Source organism: Belonocnema kinseyi, chromosome 8 (genome assembly GCF_010883055.1).
Source record: "Belonocnema kinseyi isolate 2016_QV_RU_SX_M_011 chromosome 8, B_treatae_v1, whole genome shotgun sequence".
Classification (NCBI taxonomy): domain Eukaryota; kingdom Metazoa; phylum Arthropoda; class Insecta; order Hymenoptera; family Cynipidae; genus Belonocnema; species Belonocnema kinseyi.
This window is the reverse complement of record NC_046664.1, coordinates 41,723,677-41,742,301: the sequence shown is the minus strand read 5'-3', so window position 1 is coordinate 41,742,301 and position 18,625 is coordinate 41,723,677. Positions and strand designations below refer to the sequence as shown.

The 18,625-nt window shown below is 27.5% G+C and overlaps 1 protein-coding gene across 1 annotated transcript in view; it reads right to left on the bottom strand.

Moving 5' to 3' along the window:
- LOC117178458 (tectonin beta-propeller repeat-containing protein) overlaps nt 1-18,625 on the bottom strand; it is a 54,370-nt gene that overhangs the window by 15,712 nt on the left and 20,033 nt on the right. The window contains exons 11-17 of the mRNA XM_033369885.1: nt 17,460-17,686; nt 7,596-7,727; nt 7,311-7,467; nt 3,619-3,781; nt 1,266-1,369; nt 1,020-1,162; nt 566-935 (exon numbers count right to left, since the gene is read on the bottom strand). Coding sequence (XP_033225776.1) covers nt 566-935; nt 1,020-1,162; nt 1,266-1,369; nt 3,619-3,781; nt 7,311-7,467; nt 7,596-7,727; nt 17,460-17,686 — 1,296 coding nt within the window. The remainder of the gene's footprint in view (nt 1-565; nt 936-1,019; nt 1,163-1,265; nt 1,370-3,618; nt 3,782-7,310; nt 7,468-7,595; nt 7,728-17,459; nt 17,687-18,625) is intronic.

Below are 18,625 nucleotides of genomic sequence, written 5' to 3'. Positions count from 1 at the left end.
CAAAAACGATCAATTCTCAATGAAAAATGTAGTAGTTAATATTACAACCAAAAAAGATTTTAACTTTTAATCGAAAACAGTTAAATTCAACAACAAAATACGGCTTTTTATCACGAGTTGAATTCTCAATCAACAAAGATTTTTCCAGTAAAGAGAGAGAAAACATTTTTAAAAAAGTGTTGAATTTTCAAGCAAAAAGATGATTGCACAAATAAGAATATTAATTTTATTCCAAAAAGAACGAGTTTTCAACAAAATACATGCATTTTGAACCATAAACTTAAATTTTCAACTAAAAATGATCAATTTACAAGAGAAAATAGAATGGTTAAATTTTGAGTTAAAAAAATAATTAATTTAAAAAAAAAACCAAAAATAATTTTCAAGAAAATGGTTAAATGCAGTAATTTCAAATTTAGATTGAAATAAAAAAAAATTAAGCACACTTTCAAGAAAAGTCCCTGACTAAAAAAAATCCCTGATATTTCCAGGTTTTTCCAGGCATACAAAAATTCCCTGACAATTCCAGGTTTTCCAGGTAGGGTAGACGCCCTGACTGTATTACCAAATTTAGAATAAATCTCACCGCCGTAGATTTATACAAGACACTGTACAAAGTCATTTGCCCCTTTAATCGCAAATGCGTAATATTCTGAGGAGTTACTCTGTGGCTAAAAAAAGTGAATGGATTATCGTTGATCACAACTCGGTAACCACGCTGTTCGCAAATTATTTTTAAAGTAAAATCAGAGCCTGATCTTAAAGGACTTCCGCCTCCTCTTTCCTCGTCACCCCATTGGCCATTCTGATACGTATTTCTCACGACAACATTTTCCCTGAGCCGTGGATTGAAATGAAATGCCAAATCATTCGTCTCTGTTGAATGCTTGTGTTTGGAATTTATCGACGAATAGCAAACGAGATTAAACGTCAATCTAAAAAAAAATTCCGTGAAAATTAGAAACACATACTTTCCCTTTTTCTAAATTAATTTGTTGTCCAAAATATTGTAATATTACCGATCGGCATCGTCGTGAACGCAAACGGATATTTCTAAAGTACTTCCAGGTCCAAAGCCATTCTGAAGAATACTTTCATATGGAAGATTCTTCCCGGTTGCATCTAATTCTTGTACGAATAATCCTTCCTCGAGTTGATTTGCCTTTAAAGTTAACACATTATTTGGTCTTGGGATAATCCAGATTAAAAATGATAAATAATAATAAAAAATTAACTTTGATGAGATTGTATCATGAAATCGTTACCTCAGCGATAGCAGGATCGTAAACGAATACGTCGCCTAAAGCAGTTGTTGTCCATATCGAATTAGGGCCAGGGCTTCCGTATACGTTATTCATCTGACAAGAGACTGCAAATAAAATAAGTTTAGACACAATCAGACCTCGGACTCACTTTAGGGATCAAAAAAGTTTAAATGATGTTACAAAATTTGACAAAATAGTGTAAAAATAGTGTCACAAAACGTTTCAAGTATTAAAAACGAACCTCAATGTTTTTTTCAAATGTTGTAGTTTTAATCTTTAAATTATCCAACTATTTTTGGTTAAAAGTTTATTCTTCTCGGCTCAAGTCTTCTATTATATTTTTTATTAATAATTTATCTTTTTTAATTAAACATTTTATTATATGGTTCAAAGTTAAATTATTGTGGTGAAAATCGAAAATTTGGTTAAGAAGTCAACTTTCTTGATTGAAAACTAAAATGTTTGATTAAAATTTCATCTTGTTGACCTGATAATTCATCAATTTTATTGAAATATTATTTCTTCCTTGACTAATTTTTATTTTAAATCAACTATTTACTTGAATATTCTTCTTCTTCATTTTAAAATTTATTTCTTCCTCGAGAAATATCATCTTTTTTTTGTGAAAAATGCAACTGTCTGCTTAAAAATTAATATTTGTTGGTTAAAAATTTATCTACTTTGTTAAAAAATTCGTCTTTTTTGGTATAATATTAATTTTGTTTGTTAAAAAAGCGACTATTTTCTAGAAAATTAATCTGTTTTAGTTGAGGATTAATGTTTTTTCTTAAAAAATAGCCTTTACTGGTTAAATCCAATTGTCTTTTATTTTAAATTAAAACCTTTTTTGTTGAAATATAAAGTATGTATGTCATTTTTTTAATTAATCTTTTAAGATGAAAAATCAACTGCGTGGTTAGCATTTGAACTAATATCTTAAAAGTTCATTTTTTTGGTTGAAGATTCATAATTTCAGTGAAAAATTAGTTTATTTATTTATTTTTTTTTTTTTAGAAATTTTGTTTTAACTGAAAATGTAACGATTTTGTGTAAAATACAATTAATTCGTTGTAAATTCAATTTTTTGGTGAAAATTCATATTCTCGCGTTGAAGATTCAAATTTTTGGTAGAAAGTTTGACTTTTTGGCTTAAAAAATCCGTAATTTGGTATAAATTCAACTATCTGGTACAGAATTAAACTGTGTTGTATACCATTTTTTATTAAAAATTAATTTTCTTTAACAAGAATTTCACTACACTATTTTTGGTAAAAAACTGATATTCCTTAACTCAAAAATTCAACTATTTATTTTTAAATGTTTAGAAACGAAAAAAATATAAACTAAAAATTAATCAAATAAAATTTGGGCTAACATTACATCCATTGTTCAAAATATTTAGTTGGAAAATTATGCAATTTTTTTCAAATTAGCCTTTTTTGTAGAAAATTTAACTACTTTGTTAAAAATGTGTGTCTTTTGTTGAAAATTCAAATATTTGTTAGAAAATGTGTAAATTAATAATTAATATTTGATTTGCAATTCATATATTTGAGGAGAAAAAATATTTTTTTGTCAAAAATGCAATTGTATGGTTGAAAATTAAGCTATGTTAGTTAAGGATTCATATATTCTGTAGAAAATTCATCTTTTTTGGTTGTATTCGAGTTTTTCTATTGAGATAAAAAATTTTGTTGAAAATTAGTATTTCCCGTTTGAAAATGAAAGTTCGTCCTTTTGGCTTGAATATTGAACAGTCTTGTAAAAAATTCATTTCTTTTGATTGAAAATGAACTTTTTAAAGTGAAAATTTAATTATTCGATTTTTTTAATTAATATTTTTTGGTTCAAAATTCAAGTATTTGGTTGAAAATTCGTGTTTTTAGTAATATTCAACTGTTTTTTTAAATTAAAAATTAACATCTTTTTGGTTTAATTATCCAATAATACATTTTTCGATGAAAATTAATATTTTCAAGTTAAAAATTCGATTGTTCGCGCTTGAAAGTTCAAGAATTTGGAAGAAAATTCAACTGTTTTCTGGACAATTTATGTAATTTGTTAATAAAATTTTTTTAAATTTAACTATTTGGTTGAAAATTCAACATGTGGGACGGCTCCTAATCAGCCATTGAGGCAATCTGAAGCCAATTAGCAAATAAGTTTAAAACCATTTTAAAGGAAGAGCAAATAAATATTGGCATTAGCAGAAAATAGTGAGAAAACAGTATATTTAGTGTAATTTTTTCGAAACAGTAGCAAAATAGTATAATCGTTAAAAAAAGATTCAAATAGCTTTCTCAATATTAATAATATTTTGTGGATTTAAAAACGAAAGATGTTTTTATCTTACCTGAAGTAAGGTGCGCCATCCAATCTTCCATTTCGGTATCACTAGCGAACTGTAATCTAAGAACCTTTGAGGAATTCAAACGAGGAGTGTGAATGGCAATTCGAGGACATCCGGGTTCACTACAGCAGGTTACACAAACGATTTCAGACATGGAAAACTGAACCTATAATATAAATTTAATTTTTTTATTTTAAAATTGTTTTCAAATTTCCCGATTTCCCGGATCAGAATTTTGTGTCTCAATTTCGCACGACATTACTCGTTTAAAAAATACTAAAAGATACTAGAAAATTGAATAAAATTAACCCGTAAAGTGCATTGTGGGTGCTGGAGACCCCAATCAATTTTCAAACTCTTATAAATCATACTTAATTCGAAAAAATGGAGTAAGTGTCGTCATATAGCTTTAGCTGGAGACACTAACTGTAAGTAATGTCGTTTAGCATACTGCGTCAAGCGTCGGTCCAGTATCAGCAGCTGCTGTAAGTAGAGGTAAAAAAATCGTGGGGTACCAAACACCCCGTGTGCACTATGTGAGTGAAAAAGTAATTTTCGAGCAAATCTTTTTTTAAATTTTATTGATTTTTGTTTACTTTCTAACGTAAGTATATCATATGCAGTGAAATAATTTTTTCGACTGTTGCATACTCTTTTTCTTTGTAGATGGCTTATAACTTACGGCAGCGCGTCATGCGAGAGAAGACTGTGGATGTATTGAGTAAAATATAGTTGTTAATATACAGCTATAGATGTTTCTTTTTTCAATTTATTGTATTTTTATAAAATGACATGTCAAAGTTCCTCAAATTTTATAATAACAAATCGATTTAAAAGCACAAAATCTGATTCATCGATTTATAATAAAATTGAGTTTTCAACTGTGCAAATAAATATCTTTTTCGAAAGCACCTATGTTGCATTATTTTTTTAATGAAAGTACACTGTTTCAAGAGTATAGTCATACATTTTAAGATTAAAATAATTAAAGTTGCGTGAGTTATGGATTTTTAAGTAAAAACCCCCATTTTTTCAATTTTTTTTGTTCAATAATTTTTTTAATAAACTTGAAATAAATAAATAGCTATAAAATCAACTCTACCTTATAAAAGATACCTTAAAATATATCGGATAATGTTGTTGTGACAAAATATTCAATAGAGGTTAAACAATACATGATTAAATACGCTAGGGTGTTGAACACCCACGATGCACTTTACCGTGATTTTTACCATGTATACACTTTGAGGGTTAATATTTTTAATGAGGATCGGTATAATTTTGACAAGAAGGCCGGTTTAGGATGATTTTGAAAAAATACCTTGAAATTAAAAGTCAAAACATCATGTGTATGAGAAAAATGAGACACTTATTACTTCTAAATCAATTTAAGTTTTTAAAATGCAAACACTTCTTATACTTGAACAATGGATTCATAAGCGACTTTGCAATTTAAAATTATTACAACTTATATGTTCTGAGTTAAAATATTTTTTGATAGAATTCAAGGAAAAATCAGCACAGTTTTGTCAAAACGTCGATTAAGCTCTAAGAAAATTTACCTTTAAAATAGGCCTCAGAATAGTCAAAAATACTTCAACCTAGTGCCAATGGACATAGAAATGTTATATATTTCTTTGATTTTATATTGAAAAAATGGTATTAAAAAAGTTTATTGTACTAATAAATTATTATTGCTATTTTATTTAATATCTGTTTAATTTTGTTATTGTTTTTAAACGAATAAAATGTTCAGTGTAAAATATTCGCCCTTTAAATTAATGATCACTCAAAACGAAACATAAAAAACGTATATTAAAATTTGAAAAAGTTATATGAAAAAACGTCCACCTTACAATCGTTGATTAAAAGTTGTATCAAAATTACCAAAGTTAGTACTAGCATGTATAAAATGCAAAGGTCCAAGAAAATTTAAAATTCCGAATTTTTGCAAACTTTTGGAATTTTGAATCTTTTACCCTAGAACTAATAACTTACCCAAAAAAAACTCGGTTAATGGTAGTGAATTTATTTTTTGACCAAGAATTTGACAAATTTTTAGAAGAAAAGTCTATTCAATCATTTGAAATATCATAAATTTCATATCACACAATATAAACGCAATTTTAAATTAGTTGGATCTTAACTTATTTTTTAAATGTTAAGTTTAATAATTGTTAAATTTTTCAATTATGAAAACATTCAGTTTACAATGTGTAATCCTGCAAAAATAAAAAATAAATTGCATTAGAACATTTCATATTATTTTATTACATTTTTTTTAGATCTTTTAATATCTTTTTAAATATTCTCATATAATTAATTTAAAAAAATCGTTTTCTATTTTTCCGGAAATCTTACGACAAATTTTTATTCTTTAAAAACATTTCAAAATAATTGAAAAGCTACTGAATTTTTTGTTCGAGATCTTCAAACATCTATATTTTATTCTAAATTGGCTGAAATATTTTCAAGTTTTAGATTAAATTAGAATAATCTAAAAACTTTAAAATTCCTCTTAATCTTACTCGAATTTTCACCAAATAAATCATTTTTCAACTGTTATTTATACATGGAAATTCAATAGATTAACTTGCAAATACAAAATTTTTTAAACAGAATATTTAAATTTGTGACGTTCAAAGTTTAAATTTAGCTCTCTCGAACTCTAATGATTCAAGGATTTCGGTTTCAAACAATTCACTTTCAAATTATTTAGTTTTGCATATTTTAATGAATATTTTAAACTGAAACCATATTTGAATATTATGTGAAATTGAATAGAGGAGTTTAATTATGAATCTATTAATTTTAAATTATTTAAAAATTGAAAATAGTTTATAAAGTTTTAATCGAAAGTTTAAATTTATTTAACTATCAAGACTTTCGAAATCAAATAGTGAAATTTTGAACGTTGAAATCTGTACATTGTTTAATTTTGAACTAATTCAGAATCGTCCTGTAAAATTAAATATAGTGGAATATTTTATATTCGAATTTGAGGTTCTTTTTTAAAAATCATTAAATAATTTATATTTACAGTTAATCAAAATAAAAGCTTTTTTGTCAAAAAAAATCTAATTTGACTGCTATTAATTTCTAATTTTTTATGTCTATAAAACTTTATTTTTAAATTGAAAGTGTACCTTTAAAAATGAAGAATGAAAGTTATGAATTGAACTTAGCATTTAAAAAAAGTTGTAATCAAACTTATTTTGATTTGCATTATATAATGTCATATTTCAAGCAACTGGATAGATTTTTCTTCGAAAAATTTGTAAATTCCGGGTTGTTTCCAGGTCCAGCGGCCACCCAGTAATTATATTACTTTGACTTAGATCACAATATTTATCTTACTGTTATAAAACCACTTTCTAAATTCATTAAATAAAAGGAAGAAATAACTTTCTGAATTTTTGCTAAATTTATACAATTTAAAACTAATTTCTTTTTAAAAAGTCGATACTAAAAAAAGGCCTGGAAATGAAATTTCAGGTCATTTCCAACGGGTTTCAAGGTCTTTTTAGCGATTTAAAATATTTCAGGTCATTCCCAGGTATTTCAAGGTTTTCAGGGAAAATCGTATTTTTCAAGGACCACAAAATTCCAGACGAATTCCGGGATTTCCCGGGTTTCCTGTTAAGAACAGTTAGAAGACCAAATTTAAAATTAATATTTATCAATTAATATCTTACAACTGTTGTTGCGCCGTCTGGATTCAAAACAGTTAATGTTCCGAAATCTAGAGATCCGCTATCACTGCTAATCCATTCTAATTCAATCACACAATCATCGTAGGAAGCTCCATTTTTTAATCTACATTTTGCTTCTCCATTCTTGACCCAGGAAGATCTGCAAACAGTTTAATTTTCAAATTAATTTTGCAAATTAAACCAGTTTCATTCAACCCGAAGTTTATATAATGTAAAATTGTAAATTTAAGAAATGGAGATAATAAAACTTTTAGAAAATAATCTTACTTTTCAACGGCCTTTTCATACTGAGCAGAATCAAAGTCGATGTCATTTAGTCTACTTTTCAATTCCTTTAAAATGTAAATTCTCCAGGGTTCTGCGGTTTCTCCATGTGCATTGCCATTCCCATCACCAATCCTTTAAAACAAATTCTTTTTGGATCCATAAGCCATATTGAGATTTTGAAATTTTTTTAAATTTCCTCATGTTTATATCACTCAATGTCATTATCTTCTATCTACGAATAATTTTAAATTCAAGACCTTAAAAATCAATGGAACTGAACAATTTTTTATTTAAACTTTCTGTGTTCAGAATGGCATTATTTCAAAATTTTAAATTGTACAAGAATGTTAAATTAAATGGTGTTAATTGAGTGTTGATCTTATGTTATCGACTAGCGTAGTGAAATCGTTTTTTTTTCGATGAAATTAAGCCTTTTGATATACTAGTCTAGGCCAAAATTGTTAATTTTAAGCTGTCAAAAAAATTCTTCTCTAGAGCCACTGGGATTTTTCACAACTAAAAACTATACCTATTTTGCTTTAGAGCAGTAGAACAAAAACCGTAATTTCAGCGACAAAAAACTAAAAGTATACTAAGTGTACAACTAACATGTTAACGATTTAAAAAGATGTAATTAGGATGTTAACAGCTTCAAAGTATGAGAAAGAAACTTCATAGCTTATACAAATTTAACTTAAATGTCGTTTAAAATTAAACAATTTCGAATTCTGTAAGTGCAAACATTGTGTGTAGTCGAAAAAAAACTTGTGTTTTATTAGAGGGAAGGCTCTCCCCTATTCTGTGAGGTTCCCGGAAAAATTGATTATTTCAAATTTGTTAATAATAATGGGAAAATCATAGTTTTCGGAAAAATCAGGAAAAAAACTTCTTTTAAAATTAAATTTTCTTGAAAAAAAATCTACTCTCTTCACTCCACTAGGAAGAAGTGGAGTGAAGAGTAGATCTTTTTCAGAGGAAATTTAATTTAAAATTCAAAAAACTTATTTTTTATCCAGTCAGAAATGATGTTAAGTATTTTCTGTTATTTTGAAGAGTTAATTTGATTGGCAGTGTTAATTTCTATTTTCACGGATTGTGGAATGATATCTACACTGATTGATGGTTATCTGATTGCGCAAATTGAATTTCAGTCTCAATCGTTTCCATCCCATAAAGTTTAAATTTGTTGCCCCAATCACTTTGCATTGTAACCGAAAAATGCCCGGAAAATCGAAAATTTGCAGTATTATGCAGTTTTATTCAAAATTCATGTTAGAAACGGACATTTTAACATTTTTCAGCCTGCATTTTTTATATTTGATGAGTGTCAAGTTTGCAAGTAGTTTTTACCAAATTTCTAATTATTTATATAATTATTATTTGTAAAGAAAATTTAATTTTTCCTTTAAATCCTAGAAAGTAAGTATTTTTGGAAATAACTACCCAGAAAGTGAATATTGAGTATAAAATTTGTTTAAACTTATTTTTCAATTGTTTAAACAATTTATATTTGCTTTCCCCCAAATATTTAAATGTTCGTATTTTCTGGATATAATTACACAGTAAATGAATAATATTTTTTTTCTAAAAGATTATAAAATTATTTATTAAATCATTTTTATTCATTAACTTCTGACTTCTTATGGGAAAGGTGGAGCAAGTTCTAGTTTTTTAAATTCTCTTAAACTACGTCTATCCTTGTTAAGATATTATTTTTTCATAAGTTACGCCTTAAATGTTCCAACAATTATTTGTTTGAAAAATCTGTTTTTTTAAGCATTTAATAATGTCCTAAACAAAAAATATTCTCAAAATTCACTTACTGCGAGCTTTTCAGTTATATAATAAAAAAATCATGTTGAGATCATTACAAAGAGTCCTGTTTTTATCATGAATTTTATATTTTACATTGTTCGGGGCAGTTTCCGGGTTCAATACAAAAGGAAAACATTTATGGGGAATTTTGTTAAGAAATGCTTTTTTTTTAATCCAGTTAGTTGAAATTTGTCAATAAAAAAGTTATACATTTCGAACTAGCAATTTTTTTCGTTTGAATCGAAGAAGCATTTCATTACTTTGTTTTATTAAAAAAATATATTTTAAGCTTTCTTTGAAGCGAGAAAATCGTTTAAAGAACTGAAGAAATTTTATGCTCGAGATGCACAACTTTAAAATAAATGTGCAAGTAGTTAAATAAAAAAAATGCAATGTACATTTTTCAAAAAATGTATCTTTCACCACATTTTTTTAATTTATGTTTTTTAATCCATAGATACTTTATGACTATATGATATTCAAACATAAAAAATTCCAGAACAAATAAACAAAACTGAAATTACCCCCGTTCGCAGTACCGCTTCATTCTGCAAGTTAAAATATTTCTTCCCATCGTAAAAAAAGCATAGGCTACTTTCTTTATATACTTTTATACCGACCTAGATCCGTGTTCTAGTGTTAATATCCATTGAAAATAAAGTGTAAATACAGTAATTCAAAGAAAAGAATCAAATTAAAAAATGCATCTCTTCAAAAATATCTGGATACATAGTGAAATATTAATTCACTAATAAATGCAAAAAAAAGACATCGGGAATCCTACAGCAATAAAAAAAGAACAGGTAACATGATATTGGTAAACATGGTTTTATAATTTTGACGGCATTAAGATTGTCATGATCATGCAACCCTAGTTAGAATTGAGCTTCGCTTTCTTTGCACTTTTTAGGGGAATCAATAATAACACTTCTTTTCATCAAGATCTCAAATATTTGATCATAATTATGCCGTTCGCATTATTATTATTACACCATTAAGCCATTTCCCTTTCGGTGTAGGCGTGACTCACTCGGTAGGGGAAAGGAGTAGTGTGTGGAAGGGATAGAGATGTTTCAGATTGATTTAGAATTCTCGTGCTATTTAAGTAAATAACACGTTCGTTCCGCAACACTGCTCCGACCCAGGTTGCTGATCAATCTCTACAGCAATCACCCCAAGCGAAGAACATCACGAAGCTGTTATGTAAGGTTCCCCACTTGGGTCCATTATCATTGATGATAATTCATTCTTTAAGATTGGAGGACCAGAATTATTTATTCAACCCTTCTAAAGTAGCAAATTCTATATCTGATTCCATCGTTAACTTGAGATCCGTAAAAACGACGTAGATTACAGTTGAGGATATAAAGAAAGCAAAGAGGTAAAGATGAATGTGATTTGCTCTGCCAATTTTGTTGGCATTCGAGAAATCGAAAATCCAAGGGCAGCTTCAAATATATACAGAGGAGAGTAAACATTGATATCGGATTTAAGAATATGGGCCTGAGCATAAGCAGGAACATTAAGATTGCGATGTGCAAGCACTCTCTTGAGTAGTGTACGGATAAATGATTGAATTTTAAAATTGGAACTACAGGATGATAGCAAAATTCATAGGTGACTTTGCTAAAATCAACGTTGTTTTCTTTTAATGGAAGGTACACACCAAAGTTATTGTAGAATTTAATTTTGCTGTGTAAGAGTTCATATAAAAGGCTGCGGTTATCCCTACGATTACCCCAGTTTTCGAGTTTGGCTTCAGCCTCCACAATATTGAAGTTTATTGCTTTTGCGATAGTTTTCGCTACATGAGATTGGCTTCCAGTAACTTCAATAGGGTATCACGAAGAGTTCCTCCTTAGATGCACTCCAAAAGAAAAATCTATCAAGCCTACTTTCAAATCGAGTCCCTTCAAATAATTTAAATTGTACAGAAAACATACAGTTTTCTCTGAAAATTTCTTCTGAGAGTGGACTTTAGTGAATGGATTACCTTGATATACTCTAGTGGCTTGCCCATGATGAATATTCAGAAGATTCTTTTGGGTGACTTGTTTTGCAACTACCTCGAGGAGATTGACATTACGGTCGACTCTTCCTTCCTAACAATTGGTGTTTAAGGTTTGCTGCATTCACAAAATCTCGAATTCCTTCCGATGTAACCCTTTTGAAGTTAACAAACTTAATAGGAACACTTGCCGTTAACTTATTGATAATACTTTGGTATCCTCTTTGATATATTTCACGAGTCTATTAAGGCATTCTGAGGTTTTTAACAATCCTTGCACCTAAGCTACGAAGATGAAAAGGAAAATGCTTTTAATAAAATTTTAAATTGATATAAATTTTTAAGATTTGACTGAATTTTAACACCATGGATTTTAGGAAGAATTTCTTCCAGGCAACTCTGACGAAGTACTGACTTTTGAATTTCAGTATTCTCATATATACATTTCTAGATCGATATCGTTCGCCAGCTACTAATACAGCTGAAATTAGGACCCTGTAAGGCGATTTGAAAATAATAAATAGCGAGAATCCATCTTTTTATATTCTCATCAGAGAAGGTATTCGATTTGTGTGAAATTTGCCCCCCCCCCCCAGTTATTGTCAAATGTCCACGTTTTGAGAACCCCTGAATCCGAAAAACAGGTTTTTACTAATGTGTCTGTATGTCTGTCTGTATGTCTGTCTGTCTGTGAACACGATAACTTTTGAAAAAAGTAATATATTAGATTGCCCTTTGGTACACTCACTTAGTGTCCTAAACTAAAGGTCATGTTCGTTAGCCAGCCATTTTGGATGAAAATTCAAAAAGTGGGCACATTTTGAATATTTTTGAGACCACTTTTTTAAAAACTCAAAAATTCTCTGTATGGTTATTCATAATATTCAAAAAAATTTAACAATTTATGCTAATGATTTTTTCCAAAAATCAAAAAATACTATAGTTATAGCATTTTCAAAATCCAAAAAAACAAACTAAACTGAACATTTTAAGCCAAAGAACGCATGATATGAAAAAAATCAAGAAAAGAAAAACTTTGCTTTTTAAAAGCCCTACAGGACTATGATAACAACTTTTTTAATTTGGTCGAAAAGTTGAATATTCCAAATTTGATCGTACCAAAAATAACGAAAAATTCAAAAATTCCATTTTTTGGTCAAACTATGCAAGATACGAAAAAAAATGAAAAGGCTCAAATTGCGCGCCCTGGAAAGAACAACAAATTATAATTAATCACTTTTCGATATAAGCTACGAAAAAAATGAGACAAAAATTGTTTATCCAAAAAAGAGCTATAATTTTTGATAGGACACGTAGTTTTTGCTTTAGTCGTAAAAAATATAATTCAAAATAAAAATATTAAATTTGTTTGAAAAAGCGACACAAGGTATGAACTTAAGTTACCAGACAAAAGTTATTCGCCTAAAAAGATCTATAAATTTATTATTAATTATTTTTCGATTCGACGAGATCTTCTTTTAATCGTAAAACATCAGATAAAAAATGCAAAAATGAACTTTTTGAAAAAAGCACAGAAAAGACGAAAGAGGACATAGGCTCCTATATAGGACCCTATAAAGGTTCCCGTATTAGACCCTATGCAGATGCGCAGTAGTTTTTATTTTATCGTGAACAACAACATTAAAAATAAAAAATTATAAAAACAAGGAAATAAGAATTAGTATGATTCAATTTTTATGCATATTATGAATTGTAATGATATACATTTATTGAAATGGTACATGTTTCAGAGCAGCTGAGAATACAATTTAAAGCAAAATAAGAAACAAATACAAAAATAATCATGATAAATACAATTTGCTTTTTATTTTGAAATTTTTTAATAAGTAATCCCTGGCAAAGTTACATAAAAATGTATTATATTTGATATAAAAGTGTTGTGTATAATGTAGAAAAGTTGACAGGTTGGACAAAATCGAGTGCAAAGCACGAGATACGTGATAAAAATGTGTTCGTTAAAGCCAAAAGAGCTTTAACAAAAGAGAGTTCAAAATCACAAAATTACAGTTGTCGGTCCGTTCACCTTTTATTTTAAAAGGTCTGTGCCTGAATGCGGAAGAAATGCAAAGACCAAGTGCGGAGTGCGATTGCCATCAGTTGCGTGCCATAAGTGCGCTCAAACTCTCTTTTAACGAAAGAGAATTCACAATTACAAAATTACAGTGGTGGATGTTTTTCATCTTAATTTTAAAATGTTTGCGCAAGAATGTGTGAAAATATACAGATCAGTTATCTGCTTTTGAATTACCATTCTTTTCATTATTATATTAAAAATGAGCTTTTGAAAACATCCTTTAAACACAATATGTATTTGATTTTTGAAGAGTTTTCTATTCAAAATACCATTTTCGAACAAACATGTTGGTTATCTACTTTTTATTGCTGATCTGGTTCTAAAACTTCAATATTTGTTTTTACAATAAAAAAATCTAACTATTTTTGGTTAAAAGTTATTATTTTCGGTTGAATAGTATATTGTTTAATATTTGGTTAAGAATTCAACTTTTTTGGTTAAATTTATTATTATTTATTTCAAAACAGAATTATTTTGTTGAAAATTCATAAATTAAAAAAAAAATATTGGATCGAGAATTCAACAATTTGAATGCAAATTTTTTTTTCTTGATTAGCATTTTCTTTGTTGAGAATTTAAGTATTTTGTTGAACAATCATCATTTTAGTTTCAAAATGCAATTGAATTATTTCGTATAAAATTAATGTGATTTGATGAAAATTCGTCTTTTTTTAAAGAAAATACATTTTTTGGTTAAAAATGCAACTGTTTAATTGAAAATTAACTTGTTTTGGTTAAATATTCAAAAATTTTCTTAAAAAATCGTATTTTTTGGTTAAATCCAAATATTTTTTATTTTCAATTAAAATATTTTGTTCTTGAAATATCACCGGATATATTTTTTGACGAAAAATGCAGTCCTTAGTTGAAAGTTGAGCTACTTCTTGAAAGTTCATTTTTATGGTTGAAGATTCATAATTCTAGTTCAAAATTCATTGTTTCTTTACTTAAAAACGGATTTTGTTAACTGAAAAATTAACTATTTTGCTAAAAAAAATGCATACACTTTGGTTGAAAATTCAACTGTTTGTAGAAAACTCGTCTCTTTGGTTTGAAAATTTAACAAATTGGTACAAAATTAAAGTATTTGGTAATAAATCAAATTGCATTGTCGAAAATTCGGTTCTTTTGTTAAAAATTAATTTTCTCATAAAAATGTATCTAATCCATTTAAGGTTCAACATTTTTTATTTAAAAAATTCCAATGTGCAGTTAAAAAATTTTAAAAACGAAAAAATATAAACTAAAAATCAATCAAATAAAATTTGGATATAATGGCACATCCATTGTTCAACCTATTTAGTTAACACTTTATGTAGATTGTTGAAAATTCGTTTTTTGGTACAAAATTAAATTTCTTGATTGAAAATTCAACTATTTGGTTAAAATTGATGTATTTTATTAAAAATTCACCTTTTATGGTAGAAAATTACGTTCCTGGTTAAAGATTAAGGGATCGTCCATATATTACATAAGACATTTTTCTTTTGTTTATATCGCTGTGTCCTTTTCAACTTGATAAAAATATTATTTTCGTCTTTATTCAAACAACAGAAAAACGTCTTACGTAATATATGGACAATCCCTAAACTATTTGGATAAATATGTAGGTATTTTGTTGAAAATTCAACTATTTGGTTAAAAAGTTATATATTTTATTGAAAATACAACTTTTTTGGTAGAAAATTAATCTTCTTGGATGAAAATTCAACTATTTGGTTACAAATGTATATATTTTTGTTAAAAATTCGTCGTTTCTGGTGGTAAATTAATCTCTTGTTTGAAAATTCAACATTTCAGTTAAATAGTTATGTATTTTGTTGAAAATTAGTTTTCTTTCTGTTATGAAATTGATCTTTTTGGTTAAAAATTCTACTATTTGGTAAAAAGTGTATCTATTTTGTTGAAAATTCATCTTTTTTTTTGAAAATGTAACTATTTGGCTGAAGTTTCAACTGTTTTTTATAAAGACGATCTTTTTGGTTAAAAATGCAACTGATACCTTTTTTGTTGAAAAATCATTGTTTTTTTGTTAAAAACTCAACTACTTTGTCTCAGGTTTTTTAATGGCCCCTGAGCAAATGTAAGAAAAAAATGTACTACTCTATATCTAATTGTGAAGAGAAATTTTGAGTTTCAATAATTCCAGCGGATAGTGAGTCTCTTTCTGTATTTTTTGTTAAGATCAAAATTCACAAAGCTGAAATGGCTCCAATTTTGTCAAAGTTTTCCTTAAACATCAAGCAAAAACTTTTGCCACTGCAAGTTTTCCATCCGCGAAACTTCCCTGCAGACTTTTTTCCGTCAAAGTTTGAGGAACCTATTCCTGACGGTAATGGTTGGCAATCATTTTTATGTTGCAAATATCGGGAGAAAAACTATTTTTAAAACTTGGATTTTCCTATTTGACGAAAAAAAAATCGAGATTATTTCTTCAATCAGAAGCCGAGTGATATTTTTTAATCAATTAGACTTTGTAACGAAGCTAAAATATTTTAACATTTGTATTAAATCGGTATTAAATTAATCGAAAATTATTTTTCGAAGAGCTATAATAAATCCATGTTGAAATTAAATTCTGAGAATTGAGAAAAATTATAAGATTTTTAAATATTTCAGGGGTGTCAGAAAAGAACCTAGAAAAGTTTTAAGAACTTGTTTTATTACATAGGATTTTACAAAATATTATGGGAAATTCCAGTCTTTTTAAAAGATGTTTAGAACTTTTAGCAGTTAGGAAGGAATCAAGAAATATTTGATAAATTTCCGAAAATGTTTCAGAGTTTTCAAATATTTGTTTTTATTTTGGAATCTTACCAAATTGAAACATTTTGCTGTAAAATCTTCTAAACTGTTTTTAGAAATTTGAGAAAAACTGTTTGTTATGTTTAAAAAACCTTTTTAAATTTTCTCTTATAGTTCATTGTTCAAAATAAAAAATTATTTAAAAGTTTCACACGAATATAAGGGAAATTCTTTTTTATTTATTTTGTCAGGCCTTCTAAGCCTTCTAAATTCTAATAATTATTCAAATTTTTTCTGCATTTTTTATTTATTCTGCAAATATTTAAAAATTGTCTAAGATCTTTCAGCTTCTTCTGTGACCATTTTTGAAATCTTTTAAAATCTTTTTAAATAATTTCCTAAAATTAATTTTTCGAAATAAAATATTATTTTAATTTTTCCTAGGAACCTGAAAAATATCTTTCATTTTCGTGAAACTTTACCAAATTTAGAAAAAAAACTTTACAAATTTTAATTATTTTTTAATCGTTTCAAAACTTTTGAATCTCTCAAATTTACCCAAATTTTTTCTAAAATTATTTAATACGGCAAAATTTTGTTTTAAAATCTTTCTAACCCTTTTTAAAAATTTCCCATGAATTTTAACAACTTTTTTTGACACCCTGACAAAATTCAGTTTACCTAAAAAATTGGTAAATCTTGAAAAATTAACAACAAAAAATGGTCTCAACGTCTTCCATATTCTTTTAACTTATATTTTAATATCTTTAAAACTTAAAATTATTCTTTTAAAGTAAAACCGAAATTATTTCTTCTGAGATCTTTCATAAATTATTAAAAAGCTTCCAACTTTTTTATTCGGGGTCTTCGAGTTCACTTTTATAACCTGATTTTCATACCGAAGCGATAATTAATGGAAATGATTCGATAAAAAAAAGAAAAAAACTATTAGAAAAATCTACTGTGCCATTTTCACAATAATTATATAAATAAACCGTTTTCTTGATACACTTTTACGAGTTTGTAACGGCTCTACATGATAAAAAACATATAACAGTCAAAACCAGTAGAACAAAGTTACTACTACCGCCGCCGCATGGCCGTTTTCAACACATGGGTAATTTTCAACTCTCGGTGACAGGAGGCTGATTCTACTCAATGGAATCTTTAAAAATAATAAATCATAAAAATATTTTCTTACCATTTAGGGGGATTGCTGATATCAATGGAACAAGCGCCAGCTTCTACTTTATACCAGAGGACATCGCATTCTGCCCAGTACATTGCAGCTGTACTTTCATCCTCTCCATAAACTCCCGAATCTCCGGTTAAATCCGGATCGAAAATACTTCCATCTGTTTCGGGATGAGCTTCGACACCCACCATTGATCCGACAGAATGTACAGGACTCCAGGCTGCTGGATTCACCTATAAAATGGCATTTTATTCGACAATAGAAAAATCTAATCATATCAATAATTCAAATACGCCAATTCTGACTTCAGGGTTGCTACAGAATTACAATTTCGAAAGTCTCTGACTTTTCCCTGACCGTAATCAACTTCTCATTTAGGTAAAAAACAATCTCTCATCTGGGAAATCCATAATGTAAATTAAAAAAGTGTTTGTTTCTAAATTTATATTTAAGTCTTTTAGTAACAACGGTCATAACATTTTATAAGGTATTTGAAAGATCTTACGTAAAAAAATGTCTACTATAAATGAGAAACTTTAAGTTAACAAAAAAAAAAATGTTGCACCAAATAAAAAAAATGAATTTTCAAAAAAGTGTTTAAATTTTCAACCAAAGAGATGAATTTTCAACCAAGAAGATTAATTTTCTACCAAAAGACAAATGTACAATTAATTTCTGAATTTTCAACAAAATACTTGAGTTTTCAACTCCAAAAGATAAATTTTGAACCAAAATGGAATAGCTAAATTCTCGGTAAAAACAATTAATTTTCAGCCCATAAAAGGGCATTTTCAATAAAAATAGTTAAATTTTCAACCAGGGATGAATCTCAAAAAAAAAAAAATGACAAAAAATTAATTTCCGATCAAAAACAGTTGAATTTAAACAAAAAGTAAGAATTGTCGATAATTTAGTTTTTGAATCCTCTACCAAAATAGATTAATTTTCAAACAAAGATTAGGATTTCTCAAAAAAATAAATTAATTTTCAACCACGAAAGATATTTCAGTTAATAAAGAAAAAAATGTCATTCAAAATGTTGCATTTTCAAGCCAAAAACCTTTTTTCCACCAAATAGTCGAGATTTATACCCAAAAATATTAATTTTTAACCAAAAATAAATTTCGAGCGAAATAAAAAAATTTTAAAGCCAAAAGTGATTTTTCTACAAA